Source organism: Coregonus clupeaformis, chromosome 35, assembly GCF_020615455.1.
Source record: "Coregonus clupeaformis isolate EN_2021a chromosome 35, ASM2061545v1, whole genome shotgun sequence".
Classification (NCBI taxonomy): domain Eukaryota; kingdom Metazoa; phylum Chordata; class Actinopteri; order Salmoniformes; family Salmonidae; genus Coregonus; species Coregonus clupeaformis.
The window spans coordinates 172,277-190,336 of NC_059226.1; the positions used below are offsets into that span (position 1 = coordinate 172,277).

Below are 18,060 nucleotides of genomic sequence, written 5' to 3' on the forward strand. Positions count from 1 at the left end.
GTCTCCCCATGCCCAAAGACACACCCAGACCCCCTGATTGATCAGTATGTCCTTTTCAATGTTTACAAAGAGGTGAGATTGTTGTTTGGATTATATATTTTTCTTATTTCTTATGTAGGCCTACTATTACACAATGTCCATACATTTAATAAAAATCTAACTATAGATTGATGTGTGTCTCAATATACTGTGTAATTTCATCTAAACATAAAAGCTTGTTGTAGGGGTTATTAAACGCAACAAACACACAGTGAACATGACAGTTAGATAATACTCATGCTTGCTTTTACATGTCATGCTGGACAAAGGAAATTGATAAAATCCTGGCTTTTGTTGTTATAGTGTCAAGGCAAGCCCTTCCCAGCCCTGGCTCCCCTCCCCCATGCCAGATATTTGCCATGGCCAGCCGTTGCTAAGGGAAGTGACGACATCGACGTACTACAGATTGCTGAACGGCGAAAAGTCGCATATCAGCTATATGGAAAAAGCCAGACGCAGAACAGTGCTGAAAGAACATAGAGAAAAATACAAGGGCGACGTCTTCAAAATCCATCTTCATCCTCGGGAAAGCAAGTCGGGATGATATCGAAAATAGCAAGAGCATAAACTACACACGTTAACCTTCAAAACAAACCCAGTATTATGATTTTATGATATTAGGATTGTTTTAAAACGAGAGGTGAAAGATAGTTTGGTGGATTGTAGATAGGAACAGTTACTATATCCGGATAGATAGACTGAGACGGGAGGCAGAAAGAAGAGAGAAAAAAAACGTTTATTGAAATTGTTTTGTCTTTATTGTATTTTATTTTGACTGAAACCTTCTTGGACTTTTGCCTGTAACATTTTTGTGGATTTTGAGCTAGCGAGCTTGCTTGCTATAAATTGTCAATCATGGAATTGAGAGTGGGAAACCGATACAGACTGGGTAGAAAAATTGGAAGTGGATCATTTGGAGATATTTATTTGGGTAAGTTTCTAATATAAAACAGCTAATGGTATTTATTTTCACACATCTGTTATTTTGCTTTTTATAGCAAGCTTACATGGCATTTGCTAGCTGGCTAACTCTCCAACGGTATCAAACGTCAGCTGTTCAGTTTTCGTTTTAGCCAGCTGATTCTAGCTAGCTAAATTCAAATCGGACAATTTATTCTATCACTTCAATGCTCAGATATATTTGTCAGAATATAACTGTGATACTACACACATCAATTGTTCTTGTTGGTAATAAAACCACCTTCCTTAGGTTATCATAACCACTAGCTAAGCCAGCTGGAAAGGTTTTGAGTCCAATGTTGTCGACCTTTTGTCAAGCCACAGACATACGTTTGGTTGTGTACAAGCCAACCAGGAAGCGGCCTGGCTGTAACAATAGGTTAAGTACCAAAGCTGAATATAATATCTCTAAATGTCAAATTAGACCGACAACTCACCCTCTGCCAGATGCAGTGGCTGACTTGACATATTGTATTCACTATTCTCTCAACACGTTCACCAACGGCATTTCAATTGATATCAGTCCCTCTTGATAACGTTAACGCGATGGAACCGCATAGAACACTATTTCACTGAACTATTGTTCTACTAGCTAGCTACTCTAATCCCTATTGACTGTAGTAGCTACTAGTGGTCAGATTGGGCATGTTATGACATGTTATGGTGGATTGGATCAGGGTATTATATGTAGTGCATGGATGAAAACGCTGCTGCTCATCCCTAATGACTCTCAGCTGAGATAAAACTGGCCTCAGATCTGGGTGGATGGGGGTCCATACTTATTATTTGATCATGTCTTATCAACTTGTTAGGGGTTACAAACTGTCCTTGGACTAACCTAGATAACATGATGGATGTTTTCATTGATTATTTTCCTTAATTCAGCTTCAGCTGATTCAGTGGTGGGTGAGATAAAGCAAGGTCATGTTTGTGACACAGAGACTGATGCAGGCCTGTGTGTGACTTTCATCAGGGTAGCTTGTGATTAGATTTTAGTCATTTAGCAGACGCTCTAATCCAGAGCGATTTACAGTTAGTGAGTGCATACATTTTCATACTGGCCCCCCACAGGAAACGAACCCTCAACCCTGGCGTTGCAAGCGCCATGCTCTACCAACTGAGCTACAGGGGACCCCTGTACAGTGATGAGGGCTTACCTCATATTAGTTTTACCTGCAAACAACAACTGGGCTAGACCTAGTTGGATCACTTGTTACTCGGTATGCAACACCACAAACCAAAGCAAAGCGTTTTGCTACGGTGTGCACTAGTGAATACGACCCTGGTTTAATTTAGGCCTCCCAGCCACGTCTCATTGCGCTGAAAGGACTGAATAATTATCTATATATTAATGACTCCACCACCTTGCCCACTGATATGCTTCAGGGCCTATTCAATTCTTTCTGCCCCAGGCTACATGAGGCACTAATGTGTAGGAGGCTAGGGGTCGATTTGGAATGCATCCCAAATGGCACCCTTTTCCCTATATAGTGCACTACTTTTGACCAGAGCCCTTGGCTCTATGCTCTATATAGGGAATAGAATAGGGTGCTATTTGAGATGCAACCTTGGAATCAGCCAGCAGTGTAGGAGGCTAGGGGTGGATTTGGAAATCTGTCTGTAGTTTATCGTTGATTGACAGCCAACCTTGCCCGCTATTGTCCTGGAACCAGTGTTGGAGGTGCAGGCCAGCTATTGTACTGGAACCAGTGTTGGAGGTGCAGGGGCCCTATTGTCCTGGAACCAGTGTTGGAGGTGCAGGGGCCCTATTGTCCTGGTGTTGTCCTAGATTAGTGTCTGGTGTGGCCCTCTCAGTCTCTGGTGGAGTGTCAAGATGTATACAGACCACCACTGTCTTTGAGACTAACTAGACTTGCTGCTGTTAGAGTTGTCTACTAATGGTTTCCCTCTGTCTTCAGGTTGGGGGGGGGGGTCAGAGGTCAGAACAGGCCCGTATTTACAAGAGTCTCAGAGTGGCTGTCCTCTGTCTTAAGTTTGGGGGGGTCAGAGGTCAGAACAGGCCCATATTCACAAGAGTCTCAGAGTGGCTGTCCTCTGTCTTCAGGTTGGGGGGGTCAGAGGTCAGAACAGGCCCATATTCACAGGAGTCTCAGAGTGGCTGTCCTCTGTCTTCAGGTTCAGCAAGCATTTGTTATTGGACAGCTACAGATAGAACCTCCCAGTTTCTGCATATTTTCTAACGCTTCGTCCTTCGTGCCAACTGAACAAGACCCGGATTGTGTTGTTTTGCTGGAAACACACTGAACTTAACTTTCTCTTCAGCGTGTCTGTCAGGCCTGCTGGTGTCTTGTGCGGGTTACCACCATCACCTTGTTAGATAATAAGGCCAAATGTGCTGTGATGCAGAACAATGATAACACTGGTGTGTTGGTGTCAGTGACTTTGTCCTGACACAAGGTGCATCCCAAATCCACATTTAACACTATTCCCTATATAGTGCACAACTTTTGACCACAGCTCTATGGGCTCTGGTCAAAAGTAGTGCACTATGTAGGGAATATAGTGCCGTTTGGGACACGGCCTGTCTGACGTTGCTTCTGAAAGGACATGAGAGGAAGCCACTCTAGACTATAGAGATATACCCCTGGTCTTTAATAAGGGCGTAGGCAGGTTGGCAGAGCACACAGTGAAGTGATGTACAACCTGTGGCGACGTGACCGATCTCTTTTATTGCATGTTTGTACAGTACAGCCCTGTTGGTGGATTAGCTGCTCTCACAGCAACAGCTGTACCTGTGGTGAAGCTAGCCTACATGCTGTTTACCATGTGTTCCTGTCAGATGTGTTTCTAGGTAGAGCTCTGAACTTTTCTCCCTCTGGTGTAGGGATGCAAAATTCAGGTCATTTCCCCAAAATTGTCTTATTCCATCATCAGCTTCCTGAAGTTCTCAATTCTCAACCTTGACCTGAGTTCTGAAGTTCTCATCCTTGACCTGAGTTCTGAAGTTCTCATCCTTGACCTGAGTTCTGAAGTTCTCATCCTTGACCTGAGTTCTGAAGTTCTCATCCTTGACCTGAAAGTAAGAAACAAAATCTAATAGTTTACTCTTCCTTAACAGAATAGAAGACCTGGCCCTAATTCACAGACAACATTCCTTGTCCCTGTGTGTGTGTGTCTCTTTGTGTCCTGCGTGTTGTAACTGACCACTCCACCAAAGCCCCTGTTGAGAGATGTATGTGATGTAATGATGTAGCAGCCTGCATCCCAAATGGCACCCTCTTCCCTATGTAGTGCACTACTATTGACCAGGGTCCCTGATCTAAAGTAGTGCACTACACAGGGAATAGGGTGCCATTCACAGACATAGAGAAGGGCAGAGTAGAGATGGCCTTGGAGCCAGAGAGGTATTGTTACAGCCAGCTGCTCTTAATGCCCTGTTCAGACACAACTACCTGCTCCATCGCTGATGGTTGATTCCCAAATGGCACCCTATATGTTCAAAAGCAGTGCACTATTTAGGGAAAAGGGTGCCATTTGGGACGAAGCTAATAAGTATCCTGTTCAATGCTTGTTTTCTATCCTACAACCCCTGTAGCTGTTTGCCTTCATGTGTAGATAGAAGGTAGATGGATGGATGGGGGGGGTGCTCACTCTGGTTCACTTCATACAATGGTGTAATCATGTTCTCTCCCGTGTGTGTGATGGTGAGTGTGTATGTCTCTGACCGTGTGTGTGTTGAAGTGATCATCGTTTTGAGCACAGCTGGAATCTCTTAAGGGTCTCGGTACCGTGCTGTGTTCTGTTCTGTACTGTGTGTTCCTGGGCCTGTAAAGGGGTGTGTGTGTGTTGTCATTGGCAACAAGACATGAGGATGAGGTCAGTGTTTGGCCTGTGATTGGAGAGCTGGGGTGTAGTTAAACAAGGTGAAACGTTCACAACGGTTGTGTCCCAAATGACAGACTATTCCCTATTTAGTGCAATATACTTTTAATAGGGCTCTGGTCAAAAGTAGTGCACTACAGTTGAAGTCAGAAGTTTACATACGCTTAGGTTGGAGTCATTCAAACTCGTTTTTCAACTACTCCACAAATGTTTTGTTAACAAACTGTAGTTTTGGCAAGTTGGTTTGGACATCTACTTTGTGCATGACACAAGTAATTTTTCCAACAATTGTTTACAGACAGATTATTTCACTGTATCACAATTCCAGTGGGTCAGAATGTTACATACACTAAGTTGACTGTGCCTTTAAACAGCTTGGAAATTTTCAGAAAATGACATCATGGCTTTTGATAGGCTAATTTACATCATTTGAGTCAATTGGAGGTGTACCTGTGGATGTATTTCAAGGCCGACCTTCAAACTCAGTGCCTCTTTGCTTGACATGGGAAAATCAAAAGAAATCAGCCAAGACCTCAGAAAAGAAATTGTAGACCTCCTCAAGTCTGGTTCATCCATGGGAGCAATTTCCAAACGCCTGAAGGTACCACGTTCATCTGTACAAACAATAGTATGCAAGTATAAACACCATGGGACCACACAGCCATCATACCGCTCAGGAAGGAGACGCGTTCTGTCTCCTAGAGATGAACGTACTTTGGTGCGAAAAGTGCAAATCAATCCCAGAACAACAGCAAAGGACCTTGTGAAGATGCTGGAGGAAACCGGTACAAAAGTATCTATATCCACAGTAAAACGAGTCCTATATCGACATAACCTGAAAGGCCACTCAGCAAGGAAGAAGCCACTGCTCCAAAACCGCCATAAAAAAGCCAGACTATGGTTGTAACTGCACATGGGGACAAAGATCGTACTTTTTGGAGAAATGTCCTCTGGTCTGATTAAACAAAAATAATGGCCATAATGACCATCATTATGTTTGAAGGAAAAAGGGGGAAGCTTGCAAGCCGAAGAACACCATCCCAACCGTGAAGCACGGAGGTGGCAGCAAGAAGAAATAAAAACTGAAATAAATAATTCTCTACTATTATTCTGACATTTCACATTCTTAAAATAAAGTGGTGATCCTAACTGACCTAAGACAGGGAATTTTTACTAGGATTAAATGTCAGGAATTGTGAGAAACTGAGTTTAAATGTATTTGGCTAAGGTGTATGTAAACCTCTGACTTCAGCTGTATATAGGGAATAGGGTGCTATTTGGGACATAGCCAACATTGCAGCTGTGCAGAAATGTACTACACTGATCGACAAATAATGACGTTTGTATTCTTTTGAGTTCTCTCTGTATGTGTTGTGGTAAGCCCAAGCACTTTCAAGGAACTGTGTTAAGACAGGCTAGTACGTATGTTCCACAATAATGAGCCCATCGGCTTGCACTTAAGTGTAAGCTGTATCATTGAACTAGATTTTAACTGTATTAGATAAGGGCTGGCTAAGACCAGGCATTGAATTAGGGCCAACTAAGCTGCCTGTTGACAAGCAGTTGTTATTATTTGGTGTGGGCTGGCTTGCCTTTTGGTATAAAGGCATTGATCATCTATCTATTCTAGGTTATGTCAAAAATCTTCAAAAAAAACAACAACTCTGTCACGTTTCTCCCGAGAAACAACAACAAGTGGTCTGGTTCATGAATAAGACTAGGAGTTGTTGGTTTTGTGACAGGTTTACTTTAAATGGGCCAATTTAATGCTGTAATATTTGTCTGTATCGAAGAATGTTGTCCCAGTCCTAGTGTTGGCAGTAGATCCCAGTCTATCTGCATGTGTTTTGGCTTTGGCTAGCGTCAACCAATAGAGAGCAGAGAACTCAGCTGGAACACCAACCAATAGAGAGCAGAGAACTCAGCTGGAACACCAACCAATAGAGAGCAGAGAACTCAGCTGAAACACCAACCAATAGAGAGCAGAGAACTCAGCTGGAACACCAACCAATAGAGAGCAGAGAACTCAGCTGGAACACCAACCAATAGAGAGCAGAGAACTCAGCTGGAACACCAACCAATAGAGAGCAGAGAACTCAGCTGAAACACCAACCAATAGAGAGCAGAGAACTCAGCTGAAACACCAACCAATAGAGAGCAGAGAACTCAGCTGGAACACCAACCAATAGAGAGCAGAGAACTCAGCTGGAACACCAGTGTTTACAAACTCCTCTGCCTGAAATTGTAACAGTCATCCCTCACATCCCTCACTCCTCTCATAGTCCCATAATGTGTTGTTAAGAGTTAATCTTTAAAAACGCTGTTGCAACATTACCTGGCATCGCTCCAACTCCTAGTCTGTAAATGTACATTGATGACTCAACAGTGTTAGACAAACACACACTGTGTTCATCTACTTACAGGACTTAGATTAAGTCGTCCAAGCTCTTCACACCCGGGGAATCTGACCTGTTGTGCCCCTACTTTGTTTGAGAGCTGGGAATGTGTGTTGAAGCTGGTGGGTGTTTGGCACTTGAGTTTTGCTCTCCAAGGTTTTACGCCAGTTCTGGGATCTGTGTTGGTACATAGCTATGCTTCATGGTGTGTTGTCAAGTACCGTTAGAGGGAGGAGAAATGTCATGTAAACTGAAGGTTTAGTTGACTTTATGTTGTACATGTTTCAACTGCATCTGAGTACGAAATTGTCATTTCTATTCATATTATCCAATTGAAGTTTACCAAAGTTAATCTATCATGCTAATCCTTGACAATAACCTAGTTAAGCAGTTTTTTAGTTTGAACAGTGGCCAAGATTTACAAAACATTGATGCAGTTTTTGAGTGTGTTTGTGTACAAAGTGTTCAATGTTAGGGCATGTGGTGTTTTTACTAGACTAACGTTGGTGTTCCCCTCCCTCTCCCCGCTCTGATAGCATAACATGGCGTGCTACAGTATAGGCTGGGTTCATTACCCAGCCCTGTGGATCTCTGTGTTCCTGTACGCATGGATGACATGATTTCAAATAGTCTATCCAGCCAACAGCCCCCCCCCAGCCCTCTCCCCTATTGAGGCCCAGAACAGGGAGAGATAAGCGGGGACAGGGGAGAGACTAGGGGGACGGGGGAGAGACTAGGGGGACGGGGGAGAGACTAGGGGGACAGGGGAGAGACTAGGGGGACGGGGGAGAGACTAGGGGGACGGGGGAGAGACTAGGGGGACGGGGGAGAGACTAGGGGGACGGGGGAGAGACTAGGGGGACGGGGAGAGACTAGGGGGACGGGGAGAGACTAGGGGGACGGGGGAGAGACTAGGGGGACGGGGGAGAGACTAGGGGGACGGGGGAGAGACTAGGGGGACAGGGGAGAAATAAGGGCCAGCTGCCTCCAGGCTGTAAAGAGAGAGAAAAAGAGGGAGGAGTAGAGAGGCTATTGATCTGGCTAGCTGAAGACGGCGCTAGTTACTTTCTACACTTGAAATAAGCAACTCAATGTTGAGAAATAAGAGGGGTTTTGTTAGCCAGTCAGTCAGTTGGTGTAACACTCCTGTCCATTTCACACAGTGAAACAAATGGCAGAGGGACATTAAGCTCTCTCCTCTCCCCCCCCCTCTCTCCTCTCTTTCCAGCTCTCCTCTTTCCCCCTCTCTCCTCTTTCCCCCCCTCTCTCCCCTCTCTCTCCTCTTCCCCCTCTCCTCTCTTTCCAGCTCTCCTCTTTCCCCCTCTCTCCTCTTTCCCCCCCTCTCTCCTCTCTCTCTCCTCTTCCCCCCCCTCTCCTCTCTTTCCAGCTCTCCTCTTTCCCCTCTCTCCTCTCCCCCCTCTCCTCTTTCCCCCCTCTCTCCTCTCTTTCCAGCTCTCCTCTTTCCCCCTCTCTCCTCTTTCCCCCCCTCTCTCTCTCCTCTCTCCCCCCTCTCCTCTCTTTCCAGCTCTCCTCTTCCCCCCTCTCCCTCTTTCCCCCCCTCTCTCCTCTTTCCCCCCTCTCTCCTCTCCCCCTCTCTCCTCTCCCCCTCTCTCCTCTTTCCCCCCTCTCTCCTCTTCCCCCTCTCTCCTCTCTCCCCTCTCTCTCTCCCCCTCTCCTCTTTCCCCCTCTTTCCCCTCTCTCCTCTCTTTCCCCCTCTCTCATTTCTTCCCAGCTCTCCTCTCTATCCTTCTCTCCTTCTCTCCTCTTTTTCCAGCTCACTCCCTTTAATATAAAGTCACTCAAGCCAAGCAGGAACCCATCATATTACACACCATCACCACAGCAGCACAGACCAGGACTGCATCCCAAATGGGACCCTGTTCCCTGTATAGTCCACTACTTCACCAGGGCCCTGGTCAAAAGTAGATCTCTATTAAGGCAATAGGGTGCCATTTGGGACACACACTCTCTTAACAAAACCGATCCAACCCAGAACAACCCCAGTCAGCCAGTCGGGTCCAACCCAGAACAACCCCAGTCAGCCAGTCGGGTCCAACCCAGAACAACCCCAGTCAGCCAGTCGGGTCCAACCCAGAACAACCCCAGTCAGCCAGTCGGGTCCAACCCAGAACAACCCCAGTCAGCCAGTCGGGTCCAACCCAGAACAACCCCAGTCAGCCAGTCGGGTCCAACCCAGAACAACCCCAGTCAGCCAGTCGGGTCCAACCCAGAACAACCCCAGTCAGCCAGTCGGGTCCAACCCAGAACAACCCCAGTCAGCCAGTCGGGTCCAACCCAGAACAACCCCAGTCAGCCAGTCGGGTCCAACCCAGAACAACCCCAGTCAGCCAGTCGGGTCCAACCCAGAACAACCCCAGTCAGCCAGTCGGGTCCAACCCAGAACAACCCCAGTCAGCCAGTCGGGTCCAACCCAGAACAACCCCAGTCAGCCAGTCAGGTCCAACCTCCCCAGAAGAGAAAAGAGAAAAACAAACTACACTTTCATTTTTGGAACAAAAATCATGCAGGTTCATATGATGTTTCTGTGACAGGGGAGGTGATGGTTGCCTAGACTAGGCTTTGTCTAGTTAGTATTCTTCCTGACTGATTCCCGTGACACTTGTGGGGGTCGTAGAGCAAAATGGAGAACACCACCATGTTCCTGAGAGTCTCGTAATAGTTTGTTGGCCAAACCGTTCGGACGCTACAGACGTTTTCGTGAAAAGACAGATTTTCGGGATTTCTCATGGTCTGACAAACACCGCTGTAGCCCGGCCACCTTCCACGCGGATGCAGAAGGCTCACATAGGCGGATGCAGTGGATTGAGACGCGGCCCATACAACAAAGCTGATATCTCTAGCTTAACCTGACGGACTTTGATGGATTTTCTTTGTATAGGTGGTTTGAGCCCTGAATGCTGATTGGCTGAAAGCCGTCTTATATCACACCGTATACCATGGGTATGACAAAACATGTATTTTTACTGCTAATTGTGTTGGTAACCAGTTTATAATAGCAATAAAGCACCTCGGGGGTTTGTGGTATATGGCCAATATACCACGGCTAATGGCTGTATCCAGGTGCTCCGCGTTGCGTCTTGCATAAGAACAGCCCTTAGCCATGATATATTGGCTATATACCACACCTCCTCGGGCCTTATTGCTTAAATAGGTCAGGTTGTAGCTAGTTCCTGGTTCGATTCCTGAAGGGGTGTCTGAGCATGTCTACACACACACACACACACACACACACACACACACACCCCTACATTGTGAGTAGGAGGGGAGCATCCCCTGCTGAATGTGTCCAGAAGAATCACATTCCTGTTAAGAAAACACACACCCTAACCGGCTCCCCTAAAACGGCGTCTCACGTTCACTTCATGCCTACAGAATCCCCAGCCTTTCTTCTTTATGAGTTAGAGGAAAAGGAGAGAGTTGTTCTTGTTCTGTTGTTGCATGTTTCTGTGTTTCACAAGCATGGTTGGCCACAGGGCAGGCGTGTTCGTGTAGACGCAGAGTGAAAGCTGTGTAGGTTATATGAAAAAAGACTAGCTGTCCTAGTTATTATTTTCCCAGGCGTTGTGTTTAGAGAGAGCGCGAGGGAGGGAGTGTCTAACTTCCTAGTCTTTCTTGTTGATGAGTTGGTGTCTTGTTTCTATTTGCTGTTGCATGTTTGTGTGTTTCCCAACCTAAACTTGATAATTGGCCTGTTCATATATACACACTACACAGACTGAATGCTCTGTATACGATAAGAGCAGCCCAGCGGTCGTTGAGCTTGTTGTTCAGGCGTGTTTCTGAGGCGAGGGAGAGAGGGCTGTTGCTCTGCAGCCAGAGCGTGAACCTAGCTAGCCTCGCCTGATGTGAATAGGGGAGATCTGAACGTCTAGACTTGCACCGTCACAACCATTATGCTAATATGCTGTGAACCAAGAGAGAGAGAGTGAGTCCTTTCTCCTTTTGATAGCGACGCTAAAGGCAGTGTTGTCTGACTGTGTGTGTTTATAGTGGTGTGCATGTGCGTAGCTTCAGAACGTGTGTGATCGTTGCCTGAGTGCAGCAGAGTGTGACAAGCTATTCAGTGGTGTGTGTGTGTGTGTGTGTGTGTCCCACCCCTGAACAATAGAGGAGCTCCATTTAGATGAAAATGGGCTGGTGGTATGTCCAATGGAGCGTTGAGACACCATGATGCATACCCACAAACCCCTGCAACCCCTGAATCCCACTGACGTTTGTGTGTGTTATGAAGGGGGTAGGGGTTAAGGTAGGGTACATTTGAGTAGGCCTATGTTATGTAGTGGGAATACTTCAATATATGCTAGTCTATACTAGCTGTATTGCTAACTAACCCCCATTGACCATTAACCCTTAATGTCTATACTAGCAGTATTGCTAATTAACCCTTTATGTCTATACTAGCAGTATTGCTAACTAACCCACATTGACCATTAACCCTTTATGTCTATACTAGCAGTATTGCTAACTAACCCACATTGACCATTAACCCTTTGTCTATACTAGCAGTATTGCTAACTAACCCACATTGACCATTAACCCTTTGTCTATACTAGCAGTATTGCTAATTGATCATGGTTATTTACTGGATGGGGAGTGATTTTAAGGGTTACACACATATAGGAGCCAATGAGGGGCAGCTAGCTAGTGACTTGGGCTCTATACAAAGCCGTTTAGACACACTACACATCTCTCTGTAGGACAGACACACACAGACACAGCCGTAAATGCATTAGCGAGGGGAGGTGAGGGAAAGGTTGGGTTAGTTACATAACGTGTATAGAGTTTCTGTTACACCCCTACCAGAGGAACTAGTCCCATTTACACAGGCTGCAGCAGGAGGATCCTGACCTCTGATCTGGCCATAACAATACACAGGCTGCAGCAGGAGGATCCTGACCTCTGATCTGGCCATAACATTACACAGGCCATACCAGGAGGATACTGATCTCTGATCTGTCCATAACATTACACAGGCTGCAGCAGGAGGATCCTGACCTCTGATCTGGCCATAACATTACACAGGCTGCAGCAGGAGGATCCTGACCTCTGATCTGGCCATAACATTACACAGGCTGCAGCAGGAGGATCCTGACCTCTGATCTGGCCATAACATTACACAGGCTGCAGCAGGAGGATCCTGACCTCTGATCTGGCCATAACATTACACAGGCTGCAGCAGGAGGATCCTGACCTCTGATCTGGCCATAACATTACACAGGCTGCAGCAGGAGGATCCTGACCTCTGATCCGGCCATAACATTACACAGGCTGCAGCAGGAGGATCCTGACCTCTGATCTGGCCATAACATTACACAGGCTGCAGCAGGAGGATCCTGACCTCTGATCTGGCCATAACATTACACAGGCTGCAGCAGGAGGATCCTGACCTCTGATCTGGCCATAACATTACACAGGCCATACCAGGAGGATACTGACCTCTGATCTGGCCATAACATTACACAGGCTGCAGCAGGAGGATCCTGACCTCTGATCTGGCCATAACATTACACAGGCTGCAGCAGGAGGATCCTGACCTCTGATCTGGCCATAACATTACACAGGCTGCAGCAGGAGGATCCTGACCTCTGATCTGGCCATAACATTACACAGGCCATACCAGGAGGATACTGATCTCTGATCTGTCCATAACATAACATTACACAGGCCATACCAGGAGGATACTGTTCTTTGATCTGTCCATAACATAACATTACACAGGCCATACCAGGAGGATACTGATCTCTGATCTGTCCATAACATTACACAGGCCATACCAGGAGGATACTGATCTGTCCATAACATTACACAGGCCATACCAGGATACTGATCTCTGATCTGTCCATAACATAACATTACACAGGCCATACCAGGAGGATACTGATCTCTGATCTGTCCATAACATAACATTACACAGGCCATACCAGGAGGATACTGATCTCTGATCTGTCCATAACATAACATTACACAGGCCATACCAGGAGGATACTGTTCTTTGATCTGTCCATAACATTACACAGGCCATACCAGGAGGATACTGATCTCTGATCTGTCCATAACATTACACAGGCCATACCAGGAGGATACTGATCTGTCCATAACATTACACAGGCCATACCAGGATACTGATCTCTGATCTGTCCATAACATTACACAGGCCATACCAGGAGGATCCTGATATCTGATCTGTCCCTGAGATAACACAACTTGTTTTTGGAGCTCGGCCTCTCTCTGCACCTGTGTTCAGAAAATGACAAAGGATTGATTTCCTTATAATGCTGATGTACTTGTAGATGTGTATCAATATTTGAGTCATTTAGAAGGTCATTCATCTTCAGGTTAGTATGAAGAAACAATCCCCTATAGTATGATGGGAGAAGTAAAGCCTGTTTATAGTTCAATCAGGAAAATCATCTGAATTATTGACAGAAGTGAGTCTTGGCCAACCACAGCATTCTAGCATGGCCTCCAGTGCCACTGGGATTGGACCAGGGTAGGGGGAGGGACCTCCAGTGCCACTGGGATTGGACCAGGGTAGGGGGAGGGGCCTCCAGTGCCACTGGGATTGGACCAGGGTAGGGGGAGGGACCTCCAGTGCCACTGGGATTGGACCAGGGTAGGGGGATGGACCTCCAGTGCCACTGGGATTGGACCAGTGTAGGGGGAGGGACCTCCAGTGCCACTGGGATTGGACCAGGGTAGGGGGATGGACCTCCAGTGCCAGTGAGATTGGACCAGGGTAGGGGGAGGGACCTCCAGTGGGATTGGACCAAGGTAGGGGGATGGACCTCCAGTGGGATTGGACCAGGGTAGGGGGAGGGACCTCGAGTGGGATTGGACCGGGGAGGGACCTCCAGTGGGATTGGACCAGGGTAGGGGGAGGGACCTCCAGTGCCAGTGAGATTGGACCAGGTAGGGGGAGGGACCTCCAGTGGGATTGGACCAAGGTAGGGGGACGGACCTCCGTTGGGATTGGACCAAGGTAGGGGGATGGACCTCCAGTGGGATTGGACCAGGGTAGGGGGACGGACCTCCAGTGGGATTGGACCCGGTTAGGGGGAGGGACCTCCAGTGCCATTGAGATTAGACCAGGGTAGAGGGAGGGACCTCCAGTGCCATTGAGATTAGACCAGGGTAGGGAGAGGGACCTCCAGTGCCATTGAGATTAGACCAGGGTAGGGGGAGGAACCTCCAGTGCCATTGAGATTAGACCAGGGTAGGGGGAGGGACCTCCAGTGCCATTGAGATTAGACCAGGGTAGGGGGAGGAACCTCCAGTGCCATTGAGATTAGACCAGGGTAGGGGGAGGGACCTCCAGTGGGATTGGACCAGGGTAGGGGTACGGACCTCCAGTGGGATTGGACCAGGGTAGGGGACGGACCTCCAGTGGGATTGGACCGAGGGTAGGGAGAGGGAGCTCCAGTGGGATTGGACCGAGGGTAGGGTGAGGGAGCTCCAGTGGGATTGGACCGAGGGTAGCGGGAGGGAGCTCCAGTGGGATTGGACCGAGGGTAGGGGGAGGAAGCTCCAGTGGGATTGGACCGAGGGTAGGGGGAGGAAGCTCCAGTGGGATTGGACCAGGGTAGGGGGAGGGAGGTATTCTCTATTACAAATCATTTAATTTGTAGTGTTGATGTTGTAACACCTGGGGCTATAACACACTACACACAGTGTTATTCTTTGAAATGGCAGGGCTTTATAATTGCCTTCCTTGCCTCATAATTTACTATGTCCCAGTTTTGGAGGGTGATTTGCATAAAGGGCTAACTCTGCTGCTCTCATTTAAATACCCCCTCCCTCACCCATCATTATATTGAGTTTGGGGTGGGGGTTACACCAGGGTTGTGTTCATTAGGACCCCCCATTGTATAACTGCTTAGACAGTACCTCTCCATTTCTCTGTTTCTGACCTTTTTCTTTAGTTTGGTGCTTATGAACAAGACCCACGGATGTTGATGATGAATGGGTCGAGAATAGAGATTTTGTTGGATGCTTGAGAGATGGTGTTGTCACCAATCTGTTCATGAACAGTAGGAAGGATGACAGATGGTGTTGTCACCAATCTGTTCATGAACAGTAGGAAGGATGACAGATGGTGTTGTCACCAATCTGTTCATGAACAGTAGGAAGGATGAGCGCTGAGAAGCAGTGTTATTGTATAGTGACAGGGGTTGGTTATTTAGGGAATGCTGTCATAACACAAGTGGGTAATGATGTATACTGAGGGATCCCACTCTCCTACAGCCATGCCAGAAGACAGGGAGCAGGGGCGAAACGGGGACAGAGTTATAGAGAGACGGGGGACAGAGTTATAGAGAGACGGGGGAAAGAGGGACAGAGTTATAGAGGGACGTGGAAAGAGGGACAGAGTTATAGAGGGACAGAGAGTTATAGAGAGACGGGAGAAAGAGGGACAGAGTTATAGAGAGACGGGGGAAAGAGGGACAGAGTTATAGAGAGATGGGAGAAAGAGGGACAGAGTTATAGAGAGACTGGGGAAAGAGGGACAGAGTTATAGAGGGACGGGGGAAAGAGGGACAGAGAGTTATAGAGAGACGGGAGAAAGAGGGACAGAGTTATAGAGAGGCGGGAGAAAGAGGGACAGAGTTATAGAGGGACAGAGAGTTATAGAGAGACGGGGGAAAGAGGGACAGAGTTATAGAGAGACGGGGGAAAGAGGGACAGAGTTATAGAGAGACGGGGGAAAGAGGGACAGAGAGTTATAGAGAGACGGGAGAAAGAGGGACAGAGTTATAGAGAGACGGGGGAAAGAGGGACAGAGTTATAGAGAGACGGGGAAAGAGGGACAGAGTTATAGAGAGACGGGGGAAAGAGGGACAGAGAGTTATAGAGAGACGGGAGAAAGAGGGACAGAGAGTTATAGAGAGGCGGGAGAAAGAGGGACAGAGTTATAGAGGGACAGAGAGTTATAGAGAGACGGGGGAAAGAGGGACAGAGTTATAGAGAGACGGGGGAAAGAGGGACAGAGTTATAGAGAGACGGGGAAAGAGGGACAGAGAGTTATAGAGAGACGGGAGAAAGAGGGACAGAGTTATAGAGGGATAGAGAGTTATAGAGAGACGGGGAAAGAGGGACAGAGTTATAGAGAGACGGGGAAAGAGGGACAGAGTTATAGAGAGACGGGGAAAGAGGGACAGAGTTATAGAGGGACAGAGAGTTATAGAGAGACGGGGGAAGAGGGAAAGAGTTATAGAGGGACAGAGAGTTATAGAGAGACGAGGGACAGAGTTATAGAGAGACGAGGGAAAGAGGGACAGAGTTATAGAGAGACGGGGGAAAGAGGGACAGAGTTATAGAGGGACAGAGAGTTATAGAGAGACGGGGGAAAGAGGGACAGAGTTATAGAGAGACGGGGGAAAGAGGGACAGAGTTATAGAGAGACGGGGGAAAGAGGGACAGAGAGTTATAGAGAGACGGGAGAAAGAGGGACAGAGTTATAGAGGGATAGAGAGTTATAGAGAGACGAGGGACAGAGTTATAGAGAGACGGGGGAAAGAGGGACAGAGTTATAGAGAGACGGGGGAAAGAGGGACAGAGTTATAGAGAGACGGGGGAAAGAGGGACAGAGTTATAGAGGGACAGAGAGTTATAGAGAGACGGGGGAAGAGGGAAAGAGTTATAGAGGGACAGAGAGTTATAGAGAGACGAGGGACAGAGTTATAGAGAGACGAGGGAAAGAGGGACAGAGTTATAGAGAGACGGGGGAAAGAGGGACAGAGTTATAGAGAGACGGGGAAAGGGACAGAGTTATAGAGAGACGGGGAAAGAGGGACAGAGTTATAGAGAGACGGGGAAAGAGGGACAGAGTTATAGAGAGACGGGGAAGAGGGACAGAGTTATAGAGAGACGGGGAAAGAGGGACAGAGTTATAGAGAGACGGGGAAAGAGGGACAGAGTTATAGAGAGACGGGGGAAAGAGGGACAGAGTTATAGAGAGACGGGGGAAGAGGGACAGAGTTATAGAGAGACGGGGAAAGAGGGACAGAGTTATAGAGAGACGGGGAAAGCGGGACAGAGTTATAGAGAGACGGGGAAAGAGGGACAGAGTTATAGAGAGACGGGGAAAGAGGGACAGAGTTATAGAGAGACGGGGGAAGAGGGACAGAGTTATAGAGAGACGGGGGAAAGAGGGACAGAGTTATAGAGAGACGGGGAAAGAGGGACAGAGTTATAGAGAGACGGGGGAAGAGGGACAGAGTTATAGAGAGACGGGGGAAAGAGGGACAGAGTTATAGAGAGACGGGGGAAAGCGGGACAGAGTTATAGAGAGACGGGGGAAAGAGGGACAGAGTTATAGAGAGACGGGGAAAGAGGGACAGAGTTATAGAGAGACGGGGGAAGAGGGACAGAGTTATAGAGAGACGGGGAAAGAGGGACAGAGTTATAGAGAGACGGGGAAAGAGGGACAGAGTTATAGAGAGACGGGAAAGAGGGACAGAGTTATAGAGAGACGGGGGAAGAGGGACAGAGTTATAGAGAGACGGGGGAAGAGGGACAGAGTTATAGAGAGACGGGGAAAGAGGGACAGAGTTATAGAGAGACGGGAGAAAGAGGGACAGAGTTATAGAGAGACGGGGAAAGAGGGACAGAGTTATAGAGAGACGGGGAAAGAGGGACAGAGTTATAGAGAGACGGGGAAAGAGGGACAGAGTTATAGAGAGACGGGGGAAGAGGGACAGAGTTATAGAGGGACGGGGAAAGAGGGACAGAGTTATAGAGAGACGGGGAAAGAGGGACAGAGTTATAGAGAGACGGGGGAAGAGGGACAGAGTTATAGAGGGAC

At 47.5% G+C, this 18,060-nt stretch overlaps 1 protein-coding gene across 1 annotated transcript in view; it reads left to right on the forward strand.

Moving 5' to 3' along the window:
- The first annotated feature begins 434 nt into the window (after positions 1–434).
- LOC121551499 (casein kinase I-like) overlaps positions 435–18,060 on the forward strand; it is a 71,601-nt gene continuing 53,975 nt past the window's right edge. The window contains exon 1 of the mRNA XM_045210728.1: positions 435–970. Within this exon, the coding sequence (XP_045066663.1) occupies positions 895–970 (76 nt within the window). The 5' untranslated portion in view covers positions 435–894. The remainder of the gene's footprint in view (positions 971–18,060) is intronic.